The 25,529-nt window shown below is 36.4% G+C and overlaps 1 protein-coding gene across 3 annotated transcripts in view; it reads right to left on the bottom strand.

Annotated features, from left to right (window-relative positions):
- Window positions 1-25,529, bottom strand: part of SENP6 (SUMO specific peptidase 6) — a 66,691-nt gene that overhangs the window by 7,611 nt on the left and 33,551 nt on the right. Inside the window, exons 6-19 of one of the 3 annotated variants that reach the window (XM_042822817.1) lie at window positions 25,455-25,475; window positions 20,141-20,211; window positions 18,641-18,783; window positions 14,953-15,340; window positions 13,810-14,042; window positions 11,102-11,275; window positions 10,150-10,192; window positions 8,723-8,902; window positions 4,601-4,827; window positions 3,887-3,993; window positions 3,680-3,796; window positions 2,710-2,832; window positions 2,372-2,464; window positions 471-904 (exon numbers count right to left, since the gene is read on the bottom strand). In XM_042822817.1, coding sequence (XP_042678751.1) covers window positions 471-904; window positions 2,372-2,464; window positions 2,710-2,832; window positions 3,680-3,796; window positions 3,887-3,993; window positions 4,601-4,827; window positions 8,723-8,902; window positions 10,150-10,192; window positions 11,102-11,275; window positions 13,810-14,042; window positions 14,953-15,340; window positions 18,641-18,783; window positions 20,141-20,211; window positions 25,455-25,475 — 2,354 coding nt within the window. Of the gene's footprint in view, window positions 1-470; window positions 905-2,371; window positions 2,465-2,709; window positions 2,833-3,675; window positions 3,797-3,886; window positions 3,994-4,600; window positions 4,828-8,722; window positions 8,903-10,149; window positions 10,193-11,101; window positions 11,276-13,809; window positions 14,043-14,952; window positions 15,341-18,640; window positions 18,784-20,140; window positions 20,212-25,454; window positions 25,476-25,529 lie in introns of those variants that run through there. The other 2 variants (XM_042822908.1, XM_042822983.1) reach the window with 2 other exon arrangements.

Here is a 25,529-nt window from a genome sequence, read left to right as displayed (position 1 = left end):
TGATGTTTTTTTGCTGGTTTGTTTTTTTGTTTAAAAATTTCTTCTCAGTCTTTCTACATGCCTTCATCAGGACATTAAAGAACTTAACCGTACCTCAAATGCTAGAAGACACTAAGGTTCATCTTAATTCAGCTGTCCCTCATAGATACATTATGAGGGTTAATGGTCTACTTTTTTTCTTAACAATTACAGTTTCATCTGATTCAAAGCAAGTGACATTTACAAAATATTCTGCATGAAAAAGTGTCACATAACTGACAAATTGATCTCTCGTATCTCTAGTCTTATGTGGCGAGAACTGAATCAACAGCCACAAACCAATTTATACACAGTGACTATAAATTACTTATACTGCAAGCAGTCCAACTGGAGTCACACAAGCATTCAATGTTTACGCAACTGTAAATATAGGAACAGATATGAAGCTTTCAATTTTTTCATTAAAGTAAGTCCATTTTATGATAACATACCCATAGATTGGCTAGCAGTTGTGAATTCACCCTGTACACCATTTTCATCTGGAGTCCTATGGTCCAGTCTGTGGCATGCCGATTCAACAGTATTAGGTTCTTCCACATCACTGTCTATTGGATTTAGTTTTTTGAAACCGCTCTTTACCCTACAAGGACTTCTTCTACAACACGAAGAGTCACTGTCCTGCGTTTCAGTGCTTGAATCAGTTAAAGCTGTATTGTATTTTTTGGTCAATGTCTTCTTTGCTGTGGATTTAGAAGGCGAGTTTTGTGTATCCAACTCATTTGGTAAAGGAGATGGTGTGTTGCTCTCTCCATCGGAAGAGGAAGATTTTATCTGTGCTGCAGCATTTTCATGGTAGTGGGGATTTGGTTCATATTTGGGTTTCTCTAAGCCAGGAAAACAGATTACAGCCAAAAACCAGTGGGCACTGCAAAGAAAAAATACTTTATTAACTAGCAACTACATTGGGGCTGTTAAACCTTAAATCTGGTAAACAGAAAACAAAATGCTGTGCATACACATGCACACACAAAACTGAATCCTGCTTCTCACAGTCATCAAAGATAGACTGTACAAGCTGTTCACTTTTCTGAGCAGGTTTTACTCAAGCCTTCAGAGATTTCTGTTAAGGTAGGATCATTCCATGTAAGTAGTCACTAACAAATATATTAATATGATGCAGTTAGTGGAGAACAGGTGCTAAGTATTATTTCAGTTTGACCACCATTTATAACCATCTTTTTATCCTTTGAATAACAACTTATTTCTTTTTGAATATTTATCACAGTAAGAATTAAGCCACGGAGTTTATGCTTTATGGTTGTACAAAATTTTCAAGAATCTCATAATTCCTGGTGAAAGCAGGCAACTCAACAGTGACATGCTCCTGCTGTATATGACACTTTCCACTGTTAAAAACAATCCTGTCACCAGTGAAGAAAAGAGAAGAAAAAGATGGTAATGCTATCACCTCAACTCTGTTGTCCTATTTACCCTTCACAGAACTACAAGGAAGAGAACTGACATTGCAACACTTTCAGGGTCAAATACAGTAATATCTTCTAACTCACAATAACATAGGAAGTAAGTTTTGTCCCACTTTCTTCCTTACATTCTTGCCATTTCAGACTTGACTGACTTGCCTCTCAAACAGAAATGGAGCAGCAGGGAATTCAGGGATTGTGGCATTGAAAGTACATTTACACTGATCCTATTTACACATTTTCTGAAGGCTTTCTGATTTCCTATACCAATTAACAAAATGGAATCTAGCTACATATTATATGCAGATGAAATCATACTCGAATGTGCTTTAGAAAAAAGAGCAGTAGCTAAAATGCATGTCTGACATATTAAAAAGTTAGTTAGATGACTATGAAGCCCAAATTCCATCAAAAGTCAACGGCAATTAAAGTAAATGGCCTTCCAAAAGCAATAAACGAAGTACGGATGCATTTTGATTTGAATGATTCACCACACCTAATTAATGAATTTATTGCAAAACCCTGGAATATGGGCAAAATTCTATTAACATATACCTTCTGTACCAATTAAGTAAACAAATTAGCATTAACCTAGATTTGAAAAGAAAATAGCTTGTAACTTTAAGAACTAATTATTTCCACTGGAAACTTGAAGTGTACAACAAAGGAGAATGACACACTTCACTCAAGGCCAAGTCACACATCTCATTCTTAAGCTAATTCTTCTGTAGATTCATCCTTCCCAGGATGCAGTTCTTTGTTATTGCAGCTCTTTGAGTGAGACCATTGGAAAGCGAAGTTTATTCTCTTCATTTTTGATTTCATGTCACACTATAATACACCTTCCTATTGTAGAACGCAAAGCCTAAGCTTTTAGCACGTGTATTCAGTAATAAAGAATGTTTACTTACGCTTCATTAAGAGGAACAAAAATGAAATCTTTCTCAAAAATGTCAACGTGACGTGTCCACGTTTTTACTCGCCCATGTCGTTTTTGTTGTATTCTGAAAGAAGAAACACAAATGTGATTTGTGGAATGGTTTATTTGCATCAAAAGAATACCTTTTCTTGTATTTTCACATTAACTTTCACATAGTTTCTAAGGATTTTCAAGGTATATTTTCTATTTGTTATAGGTCTGGATGTTTCCTAGTTCTGTTTGTATCACGATACTGTCTGTAAGGAGTTCATCTCCTGTAATCTTCATAGCATTCAGCTCTTTGTAATACAGACTTATCAAAAGACTTACGAGAGGTTTGAAGTTTCATGAATATTTCTTCTTTCTCTTTGATTAAGGCGTTTGTAGAAGAATGAACTGAACACATGTATTCTATCAGCATCTTCTTTTTTCAGTTTCTCAAGTACCAAATACCTAATTAAAAAAAAGTTACAGAGGTGTCAACATACTGAATTTATCACTTGAGTAAAATGGACTGCCAAGAGTACAACTCCCACAAAATTGCTGCAGCCTCTTGACAGAAGTGAAGAAGTTGTAACAGTATCAGGGCTAACTAACCACAGTACATTAACGAGTTCTTATCTGTGTCAGCATTTCAAGGTAGTAAGTGCTCTGCTAAAAAAAAGCAGAAAAAAGTTGTTCTGCTCTGTTCTGCTGTGTTTATTTTCATATTATGACAGAAAACCAATTTGTCAATGAGTTTCTTACGTACATATCTAGAAATGGTCTGTGTTTTGTAATTGAGCCACTGAATCTCTGAACACAGCCCAGACTGCTGCAATACTTTTCTTTCCCCCTTCATCACCAAAATTGTACACACAGTCCTTATGCACAACATAAACATGGCAGGTATGTATGAACTTAATATGCTTCTAACATCTGTGGCATCACTGACACAAAAAGATTAATTTACGCATTACGTTATTCAGAAGAAATGAAGTTCTAGGGAACACAAATACTCTGGGGAGAGAAAAAACAAACAAAAAAAACCTATAAGTGCACTTTAAAAGGTAGTTAAAATTCCACTTCAGATGCAGAGAGATTTTAAGGAACCACTATTCCAAGTGAGAACAACGTCACTGTCAAAAGAATGACACACCAAACAAACCAACATTTCTACTAAACATACAAAACAACCTGTAAAATCAGTTACAAGCAGTTGACGACCAAGTGTTAATAAACGACGTAAAGAGTTTAATGTCAGAATTTCTCAGTTTTCTAAGGAAATGAATACTAAGTATGGATTTGAAATAAAACTTACTTTAAATAAAAATCAATAATAACATCATTTAAAAATTCTCCTTCATTTAGACAGTGGAGGTCTTCATTGGTCACAGAAATACCACCTTTAGCTGGAGGAGGCGGATAAACTATCAGCCTGAAATGAAAAAATACATTCAATAATTCATGTGAAAGATCAGAAAAGAAAACCAGAAACACAGTCACAAAGCAAATAGAAATATCTTACTTTTCTATGGGACCAATAAATACTGTATGTGGTTCTCCAATTTCTTCTTCATCATCAAAATATGGTAACTGTTTATTTCGCGGCTGCACTTTGGCGTCAGGAGCAACCTTATAAAAATAAAGCCAATATTAATTTGAAAATCATGCTCAAATTTATCAAAAAAAAAAAAATAAAATAGTAAAGCCTTGAGAAGTCCAGAGGTGTAAGACCCACTACTTCTGAGAAGGACTTCAGTTTTTTTCCCCCTTCCCTGGTACATTATATTACAGTTATCCCTGTACTCATTTCTTGCAAAACCACAAAGCTTTCAAATTCCCTCAATATGTAGTTTTGTTTAAATGAAGCATTAATTAAATTTAACTGTAACACCACAAGCTAATTCTCATAATAACACTGTATTTTACCAGTAGATGAATCTGGAGACAATTATATTTCAAATTATACTACAAGTTTCTCATCCTTTAATCATTCTAAAATAACATTATGTGGGGATCAGTGTGCAACCCTACAAGTAAACTAAACACACTAAGAACTATGAATGCACAGACTATTTCCTAGAGCCTAATAACCCACTATAGACCACTATGATGGTCTTCATAAAAAAAAGCAAGCAGGAGTTTTTGAGGTATTTGCCTAGAGACTAGCACAGTATCTTTAATGTATTTGTAATCCAAATGATAAAACAACTTTGTTCTAAAATGAAAATACAATTACATTTTTAATTTTGTTTTCTCTATGAGAAGGGCTTCCTTTGGAATTGTCTTCCAAGCATTTAGTAAATGCAACAAGTCTGCCATTGGCTTCTTCAAAGGAAATTTTCACGAAGAAGTCAGAAATATTATTTCTAATACCAATGTCAGTGATTATTTTTTCAAATATTGAGTTTGCATGAGGATCAAGGCCAGTTTCAAAAATTAAAATGATGTACTGTTCTTCTTGACCTAAGAAAAAGCAGAGAAAAAATTATTCATTTAGAAACAAAGTAAAGTGTCACATTTATAAACAGATGTCAAAGAACCACGAGACAACACACGTATGCTCTCTGCTGACAACACATACATGCAGAAATAAACAGGTTTGCAGACAGACAGCAATCCCTACTACTTACATTTGAAATGAGTATATTCAATTTCTGCCCTTAGGAATATTAAGCATTATGCCTTACACATAGGAGACATACCGAATGCAAAGCCAAAACCTATTTCAAAATCAGAAGTTGCCTGCTAATTGAGAATAAACTCTGAGAACAATTTTTTTTTTTCCTATTATGGTTCCTACAATAACTTTTCAATACAATTACATAAATTACATATGAAGCATAATTCCCTCTCCATATAGGAAGCAGCACACATTAACTTCTCAAGAGAAGCACATGCATTCATCTGTGGAAAGACAGAACTGATTTAGAGGTGTAGACAGGCTTTCGTGTTCTCAATACTAGAAATTCTCAGAAATAGTGACAAGTTGGGAAAAAAAAATCCTATTTTAACTGGAGGTAGCAAACAAATAGAATGCAAAATGATAAACCACTGCTTAGAAAATACACTGAGAACAACTCAAACAACAACAACATTTTTGAGATGGCTTTTTCCAGATGTAAGTGAGGAAAAGAAGCATGGTGCTTTTCCAAGTAGCGGATATAGAACTGTACACCACACATTAGAAGTTCTAACAAAATTACTGCTGCTGATTCCAGGCACAGATGACTTGAGTATGCAAAAAGTACAAAAGCCCATAATGGCAATTTCACAAAAGAAACACTTATTTTTTCCTGATCAGATTTCGGTTACCATAGAAACAGAAATCTCTTAAGGTTCTTTGATTCAATCACAAGAGAAAAAAAAAAAGAGAAGAAAAAGTATGCATCTGAACAAGGAGAGGAATGAGAGGAATTTAAACTGTCACTGATCAAAATCTTCACATCTTTCCACACGAGAAGGGATCTTACCACCTAGAATCAGAAAAGCCCTGCTTTCAGGCCGTGTAACATAACCAAACCCAAACTTACCCACCTCAGGTGAATATTCTGGAAACAAAATACCACCTCTCTCTCTAATGAGAAACAGTGGCCTAGCTTCAGCAGGTCAGCTTGGCCTACCCCTTTACCAGAAAGTTGGGCAATGAGATCAATTAGCCACTGCAGAGAACTGCTCCCATCATCTGACAAATAAAAAGGCAGTAAGCCCCTAAAAAGAATGAATTAGGCACACAGTTACAGGAATAGTATTCAGGCTGCAAATTCCTGCCTCATGCAGTTGGCTAACTGCAGGGACCTATTTTTCTCTAACAGAGGAGTTTCAGGCACTTGCATAACCATTTCCTATTCTTAACTCAGCATGCAAACCATTGTGAAAATGTTATTCAGCAGCCTGCCTTCGAATTCATTGCATTCCAAATTTAAGTGTCTAATTGGATTTTGCTAAGTCTTATTTTGTGAACTAGGCACCTACTCGCTATTGCTTACATGGTTATAGATACAAGCTTCAAATAATTTCATCATTGAGAAAGCAAACAGCAACTGTGTTCTCACAAGGTATTCATAAGTACCAAGTACTACAAAGCTGCTGTGTGAGAAAATAGCTCAGAGCCATACTCTCAGAGGAAAAAGCTTGGGGTGGTAGAGAAAGAAAGGTTGAGACAGAAAATCACAGAATCACCAAAGTTGGAAAAGACCTTCAAGATCATCCAGTCCAACCATCCACCTATCACCAACAGTTCTCACTAAACCATGTCCCTCAACACAAAATCCAAATGTTCCTTGAACACCTCCAAGGTCGGTGACTCCACCACCTCCCTGGGCAGCCTGTTCCAGTGCTCCGTCACCTTCACCTAAAGAAGTTCTTGCGCACATTTGTGCAGAACTTCCTATGCTGCAGTTTCCGGCCGTTTCCCCTTGTCCTGTCTCCACTCACCACTGAAAACAGTCCGGCCTCACCACCCTGCCCCCCACACCTCAGATATTTATAGACCTGGATCAGGTCCCCTCTCAGTCTTCTTTTCTCAAGGCTGAACAGACCCAGTTCACTCAGCCTTTCCTCATAGGAGAGATGCTCCAGGCCCTTCACCATCTTTGCGCCCTCTGCTGGACTCTTTCCAAGAGATCCCTGTCTTTTTTGTACTGGGGAGCCCAGAACTGGACGCAGCACTCCAGATGAGGTCTTACCAGGGCAGAGTAGAGGGGGAGGATCACCTCCCTCGACCTGCTGGCCATGCTCTTTTTAATGCATCCCAGAATGCCATTGACCTTTTTGGCCACAAGGGCACACTGCTGGCTCATGGCCAACCTGTCGTCCACCAGGACACCCAGGTCCCTCTCTGCAGAGCTCCTCTCCAGCAGCTCATCCCCCAACATGTAGGGGAGGCTGGGTTAGGGTTAGGTTGGTCAAGCAGAACCTGCCCATCACGTGAACCCATCACTGCAGCCTGGATTATCAACAGAGGGTAATAATCAGAGGGGCAGATCAGACTAGGAAGTTTTCCAGAAATATCCCTGATCCGGGTCCCAGGGAGGCAGCACACCTCCCTATGGGTAGGGGCAGGCCAACATAGTGGGCCTTCAGTTCCTTTTAGAAGGGAGTCACCTATGACTGTCACCCTCCTTTCTTTACTGGAGGATGCAGTCATCAAGTGTGGAGCTGACCGCCTCTCCTTAGAAAAGCTTGGAGGCAGTACTTCCACCTCATTCTCAGTCACCTCACCCTCCAGTTTCAGGGCTTCAAACCTGTTACACAGAGGCAGCAGGGGAACTGAAGTAGGTTGGGACGGGCATTGCCAGCACTGCCGAGGTGGGACCTGCTGCCATTCCTCCTCTCTTCTCAAGTTGGCTCTCTGTTTGACTATGGCAAAGGAGAGGGTCCACTACAGTTTGGGGGTTGCAATCTCTGCGCCTTTCTCGCAGAGTCACACCACCAGTCTGTCTCCCTCTCACACTCTCTGATGGTTAAAGAAAAGATTTCTTCCCCAGCCACGTCAGGAAGTTTTGCCTTTGTTCACTTGTGGACACCTGTGTTTGGCTGGCGGTCAAATGCCTGCTACTAGGACTGTTTGTATCATCCCCTGCAGGCTTTTCAATTACTTGAGTAATTTTAACACTCCTTACAGCTTAAACTTTTTATAAGATATGGAAGAGCTCATTATAACAGTATTTTGTGTTGAAAGCACACAACTCTGACATTATTGAAGGTTTTCTTCTTCCATTTGCATTTGAATGCATCATGCTTACATAAAGCCGCATACAAGTATAGATAAGCACAACAATTAACCTTAAGAAAAACGTAATTACTTGAGGGGAAAATGACTCTACGCCAATTAAAAAACAGAGTGTATACAAACACTTTAGACCCTCAAGGACTACGTTGAAATTAATTTTAAGACGTGTGAAGACAACATGCTTATTTTACAAACAAGTATTTGTCTACATTTTAGAAAAAAAGACACAAAAGCCAACACCACAAATAAACCCATACAGAAGTTTCTACTCAAATCGTGGCCTGAAAACAGAACAGAAAACAGAGGTACACATACCGAAGTCAACAAAAAGATATAAAGGCATCTAGAAAAACACTAAATAAACCAACTTCACTTTGGTTCAGTAAAACTATTAGTGAAAAAAGTACTAAACTAAACTAGCATGTATCTGGACAATGAGAAAACTGTAATTTTACCAAGTTGTTCTGAACTGTTCTCCCCGTTAGCTAGGGAAGGCAATACCATCAGGAAAAATCTACATCTGCCCCAGACAACGATGCCAATTTTACTTCTTAGTGCACTCAGTCATGATCCAAACATTAAAAGATAATTTGAAGTGAAACAGTGAATTAAAATTGGTTTACTTACTGTCTCCTTTACATTCGTACCAGACATTATCTTTACTCATTTTCAGCTGGTCTCTCAGGCTACTGCAGGTTGATGGTACTGTTTGTAGAAAAACTACTGGTAATTTTCTGACACTACACCATTCACATTTGGTAAGTTCTGAAGTTTTCAGGTTTATCTCTCGGACATCACTCTCTGATTCTAGAAGAAAATTATGCAACTGTATCACAACCCAGTCAAAATGCAAAGATTTCCTTGATCATTTCCCCCTTGATTTTAATAAGAGATCAAATGCATTCATTAGCCACTAAAGAAAGTTTTAAAAAAACTGAAAGAAACACAAGTGATGTTTGTTAAAAGACCTACTTAATTCTGATGTCACCTGGCAAGTAAGAAATTTTTAAAACTGTTTTCTTCTCACCAACTTTAACCTAGTTCTTATTTCACAGAAGAACAGAAGAAGAAAAGTGACCATCTAAATCTGCAACTGTGGATAGGACACATTTTATGGTAGCTTTGTAAAACATGCTTTGTAAATTTATCTTTGTCCAGAAAGTAAATGTATGCAGATAACAAAAATCTGATCACCTATGGAAAATAATGTCCTGCATTTAATTGACTATTAAATAGAGAGAAATGCCAGAAAAACAGTAAATTGTTAACATATGAAAAAAAGTTCATCTGAAAAAAAAAAAAAAAAAAAAAGTACGTATGCACCTGATTTTAGATGCAACAAACACCTGAATGAGAAGAGTCTACACTTACTTTTGCAGGCCTTGTGAGACATAACAGTTACAAAAAGTGATGGTTACCTCACAAATAACAAAAACAAACTTCAATTTTAGGTAGGACAGCATTTTCAAACAAAGGGAAGAGGAACAATTGTTAGCTCACCTCCTTAACTACATCACCATATTTCTTTCAGTAACGTGAAACATACATGCTTGAGAAAAAGAATGTTTAAAGGAAGACACACACAGGAAAGATATTAGGCACCTGTCTAGCTTTCACTTTACGTATTTGAAATACAGATAATGTTTTAGAGAAGGAAGGATTCTCCTGTTTGTGGTTTTCGTTAATCATTTTAATTAAGACCTTTGCGCCAATCACCACCAGTAAAACTGAAGTTCTTCAATCAAGTTGAGGGTGAAGAACTAATGACCAATTTGCACACACACCACAAGTTGCTAATTCCTGTCTGTGAATTTTATTTCCGTCAGTACGAAGAAGAGAATGTAAAATCATTCTGATTCTTCTTCACTAGGCACCTCAGACCAAATTTATACTCTTGATTCTTTTGTTCTGATGACTACTAACACCCAGTACATTTTGTTACATATACAGTAAAACCAGATTTGACATTTCATTGTGATTCACCTGTTAATTCCTTTGATAAAGTCAATTAAAAAGTATATATTGAATATTAACATAATGGGAGAAGCACTCACCTTCTTGACTTTCTAAGCGTATTTTGATATAATCCAGACAAAACTGTGGAAGATAACACAACAGTAAGATTTCATATCTTCTCCCTAATAAAACTGAGTTAATGTCTTCTAACTGTTACTACAGGGGTTTCAATAATTTTTTTCAAATACAAATGTAAAATGAAATACAATACCAAGATAAACATTTTATCACAACTCAATGTATCAAGCATGTTCTCTACAACTTGGTACTACTCCTTGGTACTACTCCTAGTCATACTGTCTTAAAATTTAAAACATCTATGAAATACTTTATTTCCAAAAGGTTCAAAGCATTGAAAAAACAATGCACCTGAAAAAATGCTATGAACTCTAAGGAGAAAGAAAATCCTCAAAAGACAATATCATCTATTAACATTCAAGTGAATCAAACAACAGATATTTGTAAAGAAGTGAAAATAAGTACCGTTATCTGTTATTTGTGTAGATACTTGGGTAAGAAACACACATTTCATGTGGCCTACTATATGTCCTTGGCATTCAAAGATTCCTTGAAGCCCCTCATGAACGCAAAGTTAGCAAAATATATTTTTCTACAGAAGCAAAATTAAACACGTGTAGAAAAAGACATGGTTCTTCCACCAACCTATACATTTATTTGCTTTTAATAACCATGCCTTCCATTTTCTTAACAAATGTACCCTAATTCACACATTGCCTTCCCCCCAAATACACAAAGTAAGAGAAAAGGAAGGGATTTTGTAAACATGAGGTTTCTCTCCAATACCAGAACAAGACAGTATACATTACTACACAACGGTATCTATGTAATGTGCGTGGGAACCTTAGTCTTTGAAACTAGAGACAGACTTGCTATTACACAGATAAAGGCAAAAAACAGTATGTTGTTCAAGTATGAAAATACACATGCCCAAAACCAGAAAGGAAGTTTGTAAATAACAAGTTTACTCACAATCACTGGTTCCACTACCATTCTTCGTAGGGTTCCTATTCGTATACTTCGACAGTTCAGAATGACACTTTCACATGAATTTTGATAAGTTAGTGGTGGCACAGCCTCAGTTACAATTTCTTGAGAAATCAGTTTACGACGTTTTATTGGAGTGTTAGACACAATGTTGCCAAACTGAAAAGCAACGTTCAAGGTTTCAGAATTTTTCATTACGATTTATTGCTAAAACAAGCTGTTAAAAAGTACTGACTGATTTTTTTGGCTAGTTGTCTGCTGTCAACAAGACTGTTTACATTAAGTCCACCAAAATTACATATAAAAGCTTGAAATCTCCTAAAAAAAATAAAATCTTTTTGCAACATTTGAAGATGTCAGTATTTTAAAACTTAAGAAAAAAAAAAGTTTACACTTGTAGATATTTTGCTAAAATTTTGAAGTCATAAAAATTGCCAAAACTGCCAAAGAATAATTTAGGTTTACTTATATTCAAATACGGAATATCTCAGCAAAATCAGGTTATTTAAAATACATTTAAATTCATTTATACAAAAATAAATGTAAACAGTAATGCTGCGTAAGCACCTCAAATACTGAAGATTTTTTTCATTTTTTTATTAGCATAGACTTCTGGTGACTGAAAATATTGACTTATTACTGAAGTACAGTGCAATAAAACACTAGCAGTAGAATTTTCAAGAAATATAAATAAACAAATACAATCAAAAAACCATAAAGGAACTCTGAAGAACCACTAATGTGTTTTTAGGACAGACTCCTGCGTTAGAAGACTAAACATTGAAACAAGGCCATGTGCAGTTTGGCTCCAGCTCAAGAAAATCTCCAGGAGCTGACTGACTACAAAAAGAGCAATCGTTCCTGTTAGTTTTTCTTACAAAAAAAAAAAAAAAAAAAAAAAAAAAAAAAAAAAAAGAAAAATAAGAAAGCTGTCTGAGAACCATCAGAAGAGAATATATTTATTTGTTGTATTGCTTTAATTGATACATTTTGTTAAAGAATTTTCTGCACAACAGTTTTGATGTTTTGCTCTTAGATACTATCTCCTTATTTCTGCCTATAAATAAACATTCTTTTAAGATAAAAAATACAATTCAAATGCCACAGAAAAATATTTTAAGGGACTTAATACTCCATTAAGACTAAATCTTGAGGACTACTTGAAAGCCTATAATCATTAACCTATCTTGGTCATAATTCATAATATTCTTTTGGATACTTCATTTAAATACAGGTGAGAAGACAGAGAGGAGAGGATCTACATCCCTGTAATTAAATATTTTCCAAAGACTCTTATTGAAGATAGCTGTCCATTTTTTCCACTGGACTACCAAAATACTGTAAAAGCTCAAATCTCAAAGACAAACAGTAACACAGTAAATCTTCCAATTAGCACTCCATTCAAGGACTCTCTTCAAAACTGAATGATTGCTTATAAAAATAAACCACCTTAAAGGATTTTTATTTCTTTTCAATCACACTGGCAAGCGTTCTGGTATCAGTACTCTTATTTGTTTCCTTGAGACAAGTTTGTGATAAGTTTCACAAAAATAATGTTCTTTTCTACTATTCACTCAAGTACGCAATACATTTCTAATGTAACAAGTGGCTGTTTAAGGGCAGTGGACAGGAATACGAATATAGAAAGGAAAACGTCTGGGAGACAATCATGCCTTCACAATGCAGTGCGTTCACTTAGTCCAGCATATAATGCCAGAGTAACAGAAATTCCAAACTATTTACTGTCCAAGCTTTAAGCCTCACCAGGCTCAGAGGCTCACAGATTTACACTGTGATTATGCACCACATCATAAATGTACATCGTTTCATCAGTTAAGACAGTAGACTACTGGCTTCTGAATCTCAACCTTGCTTGAAGGTTTCAACATTACTGGCATTCCAGTTCAGAAAAAAAACGTATAGATTTCAAATCTTAGTCACAATTCCAATCAGATACTCTTATTGGACCAAACTCACAACAGTGAAACTGGACAAGAGAACCAAGAATTATTTTAATCAGCAGAATTAACTCAACAATCATCACAAGGAATTTATTTAATTTATTTTCCTCCTGTCTCACTATGAGGTAGGTATTTTTTTTTGTTATTGTTCTTGGTTGTTTTTTTTTGTTTTGTTTTTGGTTTTGTTTTTTTTTTTTTTTTTTTAAACATACCATGAAAGCTGTCCCCTTTGACAGCACTTAAGGAGTCTGATCATGGTACATTTTTTGTCTTTGTTTATCCAATTCTTGCAGTGGTTCTCAACCAAAAAAACAAAAGCCTCACCATGAAATCCTTAAAGTAAGTGCTGTTAATTGGGACAGTTGTCAAAGTATTTTATTTATAAATGGCCAATACTGTTCCAAATGTTTCCTTTCCTTTTCAAGTTTAACTATACATGTCCCAAGTCTCACCAGGAAACAGTTTTGACACTTTTCTGCAAGCTGAGAAGGCCCTGAGTTTCAGAGATAACCTGTCCAGTCTCAGAAAGCAAGCATTCAACACAGAAGCATCCACGTTAACAGCACATTTTCTTATGTTTGCAATACTGTATAAGCAGAGATATTAGTAGATGAGCTGGTGAATAAGAAAAGCAATAAAATATAGCCAACTTCCAAAAATGCAAGACAAACCTTCACACTTCTCATTTATTATTTGATTTTTGTTTTCTTCAAACAAAGCATGAAATAGTACCTGATCTTTCATTCTTGCTTTTCTTGGTAGTGTGACTGCAATTTCTGTATCTGTTGTAATACTACCTATTCTCTGTTCTATTCCACAACTGTTTTCCTTTAACGCTGCTTCCACCTTTCCTGTAGAAGGAGCTGGGGAGGAGCGGGCTGAATCTGCAGGACGAGGTGAAATGCTTTCCATTCTCCTAGTGCTGCCACTATCCTCCTCCTCATCATCATCACTAGATAAAACAACTAAACAGAAAATATTAAATTCTCAACCACTACATTTTTCTGTAACAGAAATTTCTTTACAAGCAATAGCTTAAAAAATAATTTATGTAATTGTCCTGCAGTAACAAAAAGCAGTCCACATTCACCATTATTTATAATGCTTTTACTGATAGTTTTTTGGAATCTGCTCACAGATGCTCTCTTCCTCACTTTTTATTTCCCACTGTTAGCTATACAAGAAAGATATCATCAACCCCCTTCTAGACATAGAAATGAAATCACTCATGTCATGTATCAACAAAGAACTAACAGTGAACATTAAGACCCTCTCTCTGGGAAGCTTAGGTTTTAAAAGGTTATGTAAAATAGGCAATGTAAAGAAAAAAGTCATAACTCCTTTAGTCAGTTTAAGTTGCTCAAATCAGTAACATAACACGGCCTACAACACTAAACGTAGAACAAGAGCCACGATTCCCAAATTCCATTTCCCATCTGCTTATTATTCTGAGTCACACAGTGAAAACAACAAAAAATAAGATTTTAGAAAGCATGAAACTTAAATGAGAAAACCTAGGTAGCATTCAGATGTGTAGCTCAGAACAAAATATGGGGGAAAAACAATATCAGAAGTATTTCCTTTCTGAGAAAAGATGACAGTTCTGCTAAGAATACATTTTAAAAAAATGTAAAATTTACATCTTTAAAAAAAACCCATATATATATATACACTTTTTTTTTTTTCCCCCCGTGTTCACCTTTCACAGAGAGTACCTCAGGGTATGAAAAGGACATAAAAAAGTATGTTACACCCCTCTTTCTCCAAGAACAATCCCATAAAAAGAACTCCATACAAAGTCAGCAAGTAAGCTTGTGTGGAACGTTTCTTCATTATACAGTATATAATACCCTGTATTCATGAAATGGTACTTACTTGGATCATTTAGTTCTGATGGTCTTGTATTTCTCTGTCTTAAGTTTCCAGTAATTTTAGCATTTTTTGTCCCAGCTAGAAGACCAACTTTTCCATTCTGTCGCAACAGAGAATGTCCTACAACTTCATTACTCAGTAGAATATCTGCTGGACCTTTCCCAACAGCAGAACTATAAAACTTCTTTGTGTTGAACCCTGTACCTGAAGATTTTTGCCCCGCTGAGTTCTGATGTATTGAAGAACGTGATAAAGGTCCCACAGATTCACTTAATGTTCCAGCTTGTCTGGAGACTCTTTGCAAATTTTCACAATGTCGACATTTGGTCTGGTTTTCATTTGCCCGCCCACAATTTGGACAATCAGTAGAGTACTCAATTGGTTCCAAAAGCTAGAGGAGAAAAGAAAAAACAAACCCCAACCGGTAACTGAACGATCTGAAAAAAACAAAGATACTACTTGCAAATTTTGCACTTAATTCTTGTTCAAGATGAAAACTGTCCACGATACGTTAGCAATTACAGTAAGCACAAAGCAAATACTAAAATTCTGTTACATGTTATCATTTAGGATGATTTCTAGTATGAAAAAATGTTTTAAAAATTTTTCTGCAGCTTAGCAAAGCTACACATATCTGAGCAAAAAATAACAGAAAAAAATACAAAATTCACAGCAGACATATGAGTGATTTGAGTGATGGGACAATATGTAAAGTCACGGGAAAAACAATGTTGTGCCTCAGTGCTGAGCTACAGAATCTACTTTTTACAATAATACTGCTAAGCACATCAAAGTATTTTGATCAGACATGAAAACATTCAACAGAAGCTACCAATTATATGTGAAAGATCTTAAAATACAGAATAAATATAGACCTCCACCTCAACCACAAAACAAAAGTTTAGATCCAATTCTCTTCTATGGCTTGAGAGCCTACATTCTGATAGTAGGGGTATCAATGTCTGCTTAAAAAGGGCAAACTCTTTTTTTTTTAGTTGGACTCTATTTCAAGATTAATAACTACTTAAGTAGATGTTTTCTACACATATGTATGTGTTGTAACTTGAATATTAAAGCATCCATAAAACAAATATTATAAACTTTTGAGCTAGGTTTGTAACATATAAAATTTTTGCAAAATTTCAGCTTTTTTTTCAGTAAGGATATACGAAACAAAATCCTCCATCTCATAAAACTTCTGTAAATTTTTAATAACTACAAAGTGCAACCTGTTATGCTGTAAGAAGATGAAAACCATTTGTATTTTGCCTGAAAAGTAGTTGGTTGTTTACAATTCCTTGTCATGAAACCACAATTAACACTCCTTAATTTTTCAAAGGTTCCATTCATTTAGATACTCTGGCAATGAATGGTTCATGAAAAAGCACAGTCATGAAAAAGTTCATGACAGATGCATAAAACATGTCTTAAAAGCCTACAAAACCTTTAAAAAAAGCATTGTTTGTCATTAAAAATAATAGAGTTCTGCTAATAATATCAGTTGCAGTGAGATTTTTTCTGACTTCCATATTCATCCACAAACTTGTAATTCACAGCAACAGAATTCTCTCCTTAACACGTCTATTATAATACCTCCTCCTCTGTATCTGTTAAATTGCTGAAAAGTAATGCTCCTACTCAGAACCCAAGGCTCAAGTTAACACAATAGGCGCTACATGCAGAAAAGCATATCCACAAACAGCAATCATAAGGGATCCTCTAGGATCCTCTAATCAACCCTGAGGTATTGGAGTAAAGGTTGATCTGGCTTTGTGCCACACTTCTTGCACTTGCTGGCATTGGGCAGCACAAGAAACAAAGTTAAGGACATATCTTGCGAGCTTCACATAAAATGAAATTTAGGCACCTGCTGAATTACGGGTTTAACTTAAATCAACCTGTTTGATACAATTTGTGAGGCCACATCATTATTAATCTCTCGTAACGCATTGTGGAAAAAAAAGATAGACTCTATTCCCTTTTTAGGATTACTGTTTCACAATTTTACTACAAGCACAGAGCTCTTGTGTCTGAGAAGGAGTAACTTTCCATTTATGAACTCAGCGTTCTCAACTCTACACACTTCCAAGACATAAACAGCAAAAAGCAAACAATGTAATTATTAAATTCTTTTTACAAGCACAATCTGTCTGGTGGTTTTAGAAATAAAATCAAGACCCTGAAACAACGTAATCAAGTCCACCACTTTTTCCATCAGAGACACAGAAGACCAGCTCACTATAGCAATGTGGTTAGCTACACATGGCCTAGCCCAAAGATTCTAATCTGGAACAGTTCTAGTGTGCTCTTCCCATGTGTGGCAAGTGGTTCTAGAGCTCACTACCATGGCTTTGTAATAGGAAGGAATAGTATGAAAGCAAACTTCACTTCTACATGAATATGGCCCTCCAGCTAGACCCAGAATTTGCTGCAAGATAGCCTACAAAGATCAAAATCCATAAACGATGAGGCTGCTCTCCCTTCTCCTGAGCTGATTCACATAACTTGAAACAAAAAAAAACAAACCGAAAAAAAAAACCCAAAACCCTCTACACATTAAAAGATGACGTTTTTTAGATCCTCTGAATGAAACTTCACTACACTGCTTTATCAAGGCCATGACAAGATTTAATTTTTTTTTTTTTTTAACATTTTCAACCTACAAGATTTTCCCGCTTTTGTCCCTTACCTGACAAGACACAACATGTAACGACTGTTTCACTTCTTTAAAGGAACATAAACTAAGCATCAATGTCTTTTAAGGTTTGTGGTGTTGTTTTTTTTTTTTTAAAACTGTTTTGTTATATTGATTTTATAGAGTATTTAAATACTGTGAAGTTCAATGCATCTGTAGTTGAAAAGCTCACCAAAACATCCAGTAACATTATATATTTAGTTAATAAAGCAGTAATATAATTGAAATGTCTAATAGTAGTGTCAAGTGTTTCATTCCAATGAAGAAATACAGGTTGACTGAGTGACTAAAACACAGGAGAAAACAAAGCTGATTATATATAGTAATCATAGATCTGTTTAATTTTTACCATGATCCCCTTCCAAGTTATTCCACTTTGATAGGCAGCAAGATCTGAACACGTGCATTACAAATCTTGTACAGTAATCTAATAAGAAACATGGAAAGAAGAATTTCCAAGACAACTTGCATCTGACATTCAGAAAAAATTCTGGCTGCCTGCATTTAGGCAAGAAAATGCCATTTGCATGTCTGCTGGTTTCACTGAGAAAGAAACCTTCTTAACTTCTTGAAACTTTGTAATACTGCTGTACTTACTGAGTACCCAATTATTATTTTTTTCTTTTTTTAATGAATTCTGACAAATAACAAAACATTAATCCTCTACTTCACAGACAGCAAACCAAAGTTGTCCGTTCCTGGCTTATAAAAATAAACAAGAATCAATTTAAACACAGGTTCTTCTGATTTCCTGTATAGCACTTGTATAACTCAGGAAACATGTATTTCATAATAAGCATCAACAGTTGAATATCTTTATCACCATACATATATTTTATATGTATGTATTTTTTAGAATGTTTAAATCTTTCTCCTATCTCTTACAGATGTTTGGAGTACTGACTTATTTCAAAACTGGTTTTTAAAATATGCTTAAAGACTGAAAATTAAACTAAAGTTTACGTGGTTTTTGTTTGTTTTTTAAATCTAGCCCACCTTCAACTGGGTCAAGCCTTTTTTTGCTGAAGATAGTGACAAGTCAGACTGAAATGAGTTGCAGTGACGTTTTTGTTGCACTTTTCTCTTAATTTCAGATTCAGATTCTGACTCTGACTCTTCTGTGTTTTCCATTACACTGTCTAGGAGAAAAAAAAAATGCAAACGTGTTAACAAGAAACGTCTGTTCAGATGTGCTTACTTTACGGTCTTATTTCTTCCCAAACTCTAATGTTAACAATAACTCTAAAACATTCAAAAACTACACTGTTTAACTCATGGAAATAAATGTCTCATGATTCTTATCATGAGCAGGTAAGAAAAATTTCCTCCAAATAATTCTGAGAATGTTGTTTTATTACTATTATTTCTGTGTCTCTTGGGGACAATTTATAGCATCGTGTCTTTGGAGGAGGCCTGGGTCTCAAGAATATACAGCAAATTCACTACAACTGGAAGCAAGTTTCTGCTGAAAGGTGATGAGGAACTGCTACATGATGCTGATGGTAATTTTCACAAAGAGACCACTGGTGAATGTATTTAGAATAAATGAAAATATTCTGTGCAATTTAGGATTTATTCCTTCCTCACAAAACTCAGCAAAATACAATGAATTATACTGCCATGGCTTGTTTTATATTGGGGTATTAATTTAAATACTAGGAGAGTACAGAAATAAAGAAGCCCACAATTCACTGCAAACTAAAACATACAGAGCGAGATTTTGTTTATAAGGGTCTTATTTCAGTGCAATGTAAAAAAGCCAGTCTGATTCACTAGTTTAATTCCTGTTTCCATCCTGAAGTTTTTAAAAGGCTACAATTTTAATATTATATATGAATACTTTCTCAATTCATATACTGAGAGTCAAGCTAGTTCACAAGTTATCTATATCAGTATTGACAAAGCTGAAAAGAACATGGTGATTGTTATTGTTATTATTTTTTTTTTCTTTCCAATTTCACAATTTCCAACCCCTCAAACCAAATTACATTTTCCCTCTTGCATGAGGTTATCTCCATAGATGGTCTCTACCAATGAGATAAGAGCGTATATTAGGCGACATACAGGGCAGGGCTGATGCTGGGCTGTCCTACTCTTTCAGTGCATAAATGCACTTCTTACCAAGTGTGGTTTAGCATGCTACATTTTGCTTATACTAAAAGTATTACAGAAATTCCTCATCTGTAACTCAAGAACAAGTTGGGGGCTTGGTGTTAAGACAATAATCTCCAGACATCTGTTTCAAACCCAATAATTCTCTGGTTCTAAATACCATTTCATCTGCATCTAAATTAGAATGCTGTTAAAGTTCATTAAAACATCACGGAACAGGTTGTAGAAATCTGTCAAAAAGAGCAACATTTTTCATACTTGCACAAACGAGAAGATATACTAAAGATTACTCAAAGTTTGGCAATACACCTGCCTAAAGTACTGATTAAAAAAAATAATTCTGCTTAAAAGGAAAGAGAACTCCAGTACTCTTAGATAACTTACCCAGTCCTTGAGGCCGTGGTAACCTAATGTGGTCTGCTTCTACTTTCTGAAGCTGAGGAGGGTATTCTTTTCTGGAAAATAAATTACACATACAGTTGTTCTTTGGAGAGACACCATTATAATTCTGGCACAATTACAAAAGAAAAAGAAAAATCAGAACTGCATCTGAAAGTTATGAATGAGTAACAATTACAAGAGAACTTTAAAAATATATATCAGAATGCTAGAAACCGCTACAGTGAAGGCCTTGAGTATTTCTGATCTAAATCCTTATTGATAATAATCAGTAGTTGAAGTCCCACTTTCAGACCAAAGTCTTCAAGAACTGATGCAAATATCTCCTCCCCCATATTCATGATCTATTAACATTGATACTTCAAAGGCTAAAAATGGAAAACAACTATTATTTTAATATTAGATTCCACAGCATAGAGTAGAAAAAACACAGGCAAAACAGGAGAGACATGCAATGTCAAAAATTGTGGCCAAAACCAAAAATAGCATAGAAGAAATAATTTCTACATCTTTAAGAAAACAATACTGTGTAGACAAACTATTTGACAAGGGAACTTTAGACAGTATAATTTGCATACTATCACATTTTTATTCAGTCATATAAAGCATTATAACCTGATTCTCCTGAAAAAAAATTTCAGTTGCAAACAAACGTGCCAAATTATCCTACTGTCAAATTAAGATTCCAAATACAGCACCTTAGTTACTACTTACGACAGCCATTCCCCTGCTCATGCACTGATCCACAGCTGTAGATTACTGTTATGTTATAACATAAGATGCCATACACCTGAAATACAGTAGGCCTTGCTAGTAGCCTACTTAATTCACTGCTGTGCAAATGGGTCACATGCATTACATAATGCTTCCTGTGATTGCAAGGACAAAAATCAACAGTGAAGGAGGCAAAGGAAACATCTTCAACAAACACAATTAAATCTTGAGGGTTCACCTGATAAAAGAAATCATCTACGGTTGAAACAGACCAGAACTAGGAACAAATCTTAATTTGTTTCAGTACGTAATCTCTTGAAGCACCAAATTATCAGGACCTTTGAAATTATCACGTGGGTTTTGATTCAACTGTACTTATATGGTAGGCAGGAGAGGTGGAGATAGGCCTGCACTGCACCCTCCTCTCCACAGCTTTCTGATGTCACTTGCGCAGTCCACACTCAGTTAAGCTATGCATAACTGACTCATGAAAAATAGTTAAAAATAACAAAATAATATTAAAATTGTACATCCTTGTGAGGCCATCTTACTAGTCGTCCAGGGCAGTATGCAGCTCACAGCTTGGACAGAACTGCTGTAGTTGAAGAACGAACACTTTGTTAACAAGTTTGCCTTATTTAGGGAGAACAAAGTAAATGCCAACCATGAAGCTTCCTTTGTTGGCTTGGACCCTCAGTTTTATGCATAAGCTCTCAACCTGCTCCTCACTTTCTAGATAGCTCTGTGCAGCCTATCTATTTTTTTGCAGAGAGGGCAACTGTCCCAGTCTTCCTTCCTTGTCTATCTCCCGAACAGTGTACAGCTACTGACTGACTGCAGTGCTTCAGCTGTGTGATTCATCCCACCAAGTTTCATTAACAGTGTTTAGATCACAGTACTCTAGGCACACAGTGACTTCCAACTCATCCTGTTTGTTACCCAAGCTACCTGCACTCCTGCACTGGGCACAGAAAGACTTCAGCTGGACTACTGTTACTTCTCTAGTGTAACGTGCCTTAACACTATGGACATTTCCCAGACATTTCCCTGTTGGCTGCTAATACATCAGCTTCTGTCTCTTCTGCTATTCAAAACTCCACTATCTTTTCTCCACTTAGAATCACACAATGGTTTGGGTTGGAAGGGACCTTTTTTAAGATCATCTAGTTTGTCTCCCCTTCCCTGCTATAGGTAGGGACAACTCCTACTAGATCAGGTTGCTCAAAGTCCCATCCAGCCTGGCCCTGAATGCTTCCAGGGACAGGGCATCCACAACCTCCAGGCAACCTGTTACAGTGTCTCACCACCCTCACAGTAGTCTTCCTTAATACCTAGTGTAAACCTACCCTCTTCCAGTTTAAAACAATTTCCCCTCATCCTGTCACTACCTGTCTGTCCCTATAAAAATCCCTCCCCAGCTTTCCTGCAGGCCCTCTTCAGGTACTGGAAGGCCACTATAAGGTCTTCTCAGAGTCTTCCCTAGGCTGAAGAGCCCCAGCTCTCTCAGTTCATACTCACAGTGGAGGTTCTCCAGCCTTCTGATCATCTTTGTGACCCTCCTCTGGACTTGCTCCAGCAAGTCCTTGCTGTGTTGGGGCCCCAGAACTGGACGCATTCTCCAGGTGGGGTCTCACAAGAACAGAGTAGAGGGGCAGAATCACCTCCCTAGACCTGCTGGTCACACTTCTTTTGATTCCCCAGATGCAGAACCTTGCACTTGGCTTTATTGAACTTCATGTGGTTGGCTTGGGCCCACCTATCAAGCCTGTCCAGGTCTCCCTGGATACATCCCTTCCCTCTACTGCATTAACTGCACAACTCAGCTTGGTGTCATCTGCAAACTTAATGAGAATGCACTTGATCTTACTGTCCATGTTGCCTACAAAGATCACAGAATTATGGCATTGCTCAGGTTGGAAAAGACCTTAAAGATCATTAAGTCTAGCTGCAACCTAACCATACTACTCAAACTCTACCCTCCACTAAATCATGTCCCTGAGCACCACATCCAAACAGTTTTTTTTTTTTTTTAACACATCCAGGGATGGTGACTCAACCACCTCCCCAGGGACCCTATTCCAGCACTTAAAAATCCTTTCTGTAAAGAAATTTTTCCTGATATATAACCCTGGAGCAACTGAAGGCCATTTCCCCTTGTCCTGTCACCTGTCATCCGTGAGAAGAGACCAACCCCACTTTCGCTGTAAGCACCTTTGAGATATTGGAAGAGAGCAATAAGGTATTCCCACAGCCTCCTCTTCCCCAGAGTAAACAGCCCCAGTTCCTTCAGTCGCTCCTCATGGGCCATATTCTCCAAGCCCTACGCAAGCCTTGTTGCTCTTCTTTGGACCTGCTCCAGCACCTCAATGTCCTTTCTGTGCTGATGTGCCCAAAACTGAACACAGTACCTGAGGTGAGGCCTCACCAACGCTGAGTACAGGGGCAGGATGACTTCCCTGGTCCTGCTCACCGCACCATTCCTGATAGAAGCCAGGATGCCACTGGCCTTCTTGGCCACCTGGGCACACTGCTGGCTCATATTCAGCCAACTGTCCATCAGTACACCAAGGTCCCTTTCCATTAGGCAGCTTTCCAGTCATTCCTCTCCAAGCCTGTAGGGTTGCCTGAGATTGTTGTGACCAAAATGCAGATGTTAATAGCACTGATCCCAAAACAATCCCTGAGGAATGCCACTCATTATGGGTCTCCACTTGGACATAAGCCATTGACCACAAGTCTGAGTGCGGCCATCCAGCCAATTCCTGAAGAAAACTGAAGAAAAAACCCAAACTCAACCAAAGAAACCCATACAAACAAAAAGGCAAGGACTACTATAGGCATATAGTTTTTACTGCTAAACAAAGACTTCTTCAGCACAAAAATGTGCTGTCTTTTGAACATTGGCAGATCCATTGATACATTCTACAGTGAAGTACTTAACACAGTGAACAGTTTGTGTATAAACATAAAAACATAATGCAGAATGGAAATACATGCTTTAAAAGATGAATAAGTCATCTACTCATCTATCCTTAAAAGGACTATTTGGAAAAGAATTTCAGTAGTTTTAGAAAAGAAAACAATATTACAGAGTATTACAATGCATAAAGCACTTCAAAACAAATACCTTTTTGCTGTTAAATCCTGTTAATGAAACTCAAACTAGTAGTCTTCCTTAGGGATCAAACAGCTGAAAATGCCAGACTATCTACACATTGTATCTAATAAAGAAGGAACAAGCAGGGATTCCAAAGGGAAAATTTAAGATCACCAGAATGCGACTCAGTCCTAGTTTTCTTAGGGCATAGAATACCAAATTAAAAGCATTAATGACCAAATGGTTAATCAATAACAAACACAGAACAAAGAAAAACATGGAAAAAGTACGTGAAATCAAAGCCAGGCCAGTAAAAGGGATGACCAAACATCTTAATGGTTTAAATCTGTGTTACAGCAGGTTCATTAGACACTAGGAAAAAACTTCACTGATAGAGTAGCTATAAACTAGACCAAGGCTTCCTAAAGAGATGGTTGACTTCCTGCTCCCATCCATGATTAAGAGGCGTTTGGATAACACTGTTAATGATACATTTTAACTCTGATTAGCCCTGAAATTGTTTGAAAGTTGGATGCGATGATCTTTGCACGTCCCTTCCAACTGAACTACTCTATCCTATTCCTTGCAATAGGGCTAAAGCTGACTGGTCAGTACTCCTTTGTTACTCTCTAACTAATAACAAAGGTAGTTAAACAAAAATGCCTGGTTTTACTACTAAATTTGAAATAAATCTACAAAACTGTGAATTGAAAAAAAAACATATCTAAAATAGATTTGTTTTATATTGTTACTGGTTAAACATTATAGATGCATTTTAAACAATTAAACCTGATATCAAGCTTATACTGTCAAAACCACATACAGATATATAAATAAATAGAAGTGAATAGATTATTACCAACAAAACGAAATACAAAATATGCTGCTAAATGAAAAACCACAGGCAGTAAAAGAGATGTCTAGCATTTGACAAACATGCGACAAGCCTTACAGTGTATCTGTTCTTGCTAACACTTCTTCAGTTAACTGCTTTCACATACACACTTTATTAGCAGAATGTATGCAGTAATACAATAAAAGCCTTTAATACTACTCAAACCAAGACGAAAAAATAAGAGCTAAGAGTTTAAGTTGTCAAACAATCTACTAAGATATGCCTCAGAAACATTCTATTACATAAACTTTGTTACTCTAAGAAGGCTTCAGAATGAAACTCCAGAGAAAGTTAAAACTTATCTCTTTTAATAATATGGATATCCATACCCTTCCCCTTCCCCCAACACAGATTTCCAGTGGAAATATACCCAAAGTTCACTGCAACATGGTATTATTCAGAAATGGATGTAAAGGTTCTTTTTGTGGTCTCATTATCATCTTTTATCAAGAAAAAAAAACAAACAAACCAAACAAATCCCTCACATAGTTATGATTGACTGGATTATTTTTTAATTAGCATTGATACAATATTAATTCAGCTGATTTTCTTAATGCTCATTGCCATGCTCATTTCATCAACAGCAAGCTTACCTTTCCTTTCGGTCCAGATTGCTTAAAATATGAAAAAAGAAAAAAACACATAAGATGCAAAGCCTCACATGTGTT

Source organism: Centrocercus urophasianus, unplaced genomic scaffold (assembly GCF_019232065.1).
Source record: "Centrocercus urophasianus isolate 14NV4802_14NV808 unplaced genomic scaffold, USGS_Curo_1.0 seq_10, whole genome shotgun sequence".
In the NCBI taxonomy this organism is placed as follows: domain Eukaryota; kingdom Metazoa; phylum Chordata; class Aves; order Galliformes; family Phasianidae; genus Centrocercus; species Centrocercus urophasianus.
This window is presented reverse-complemented; position numbering and strand designations above follow the sequence as displayed.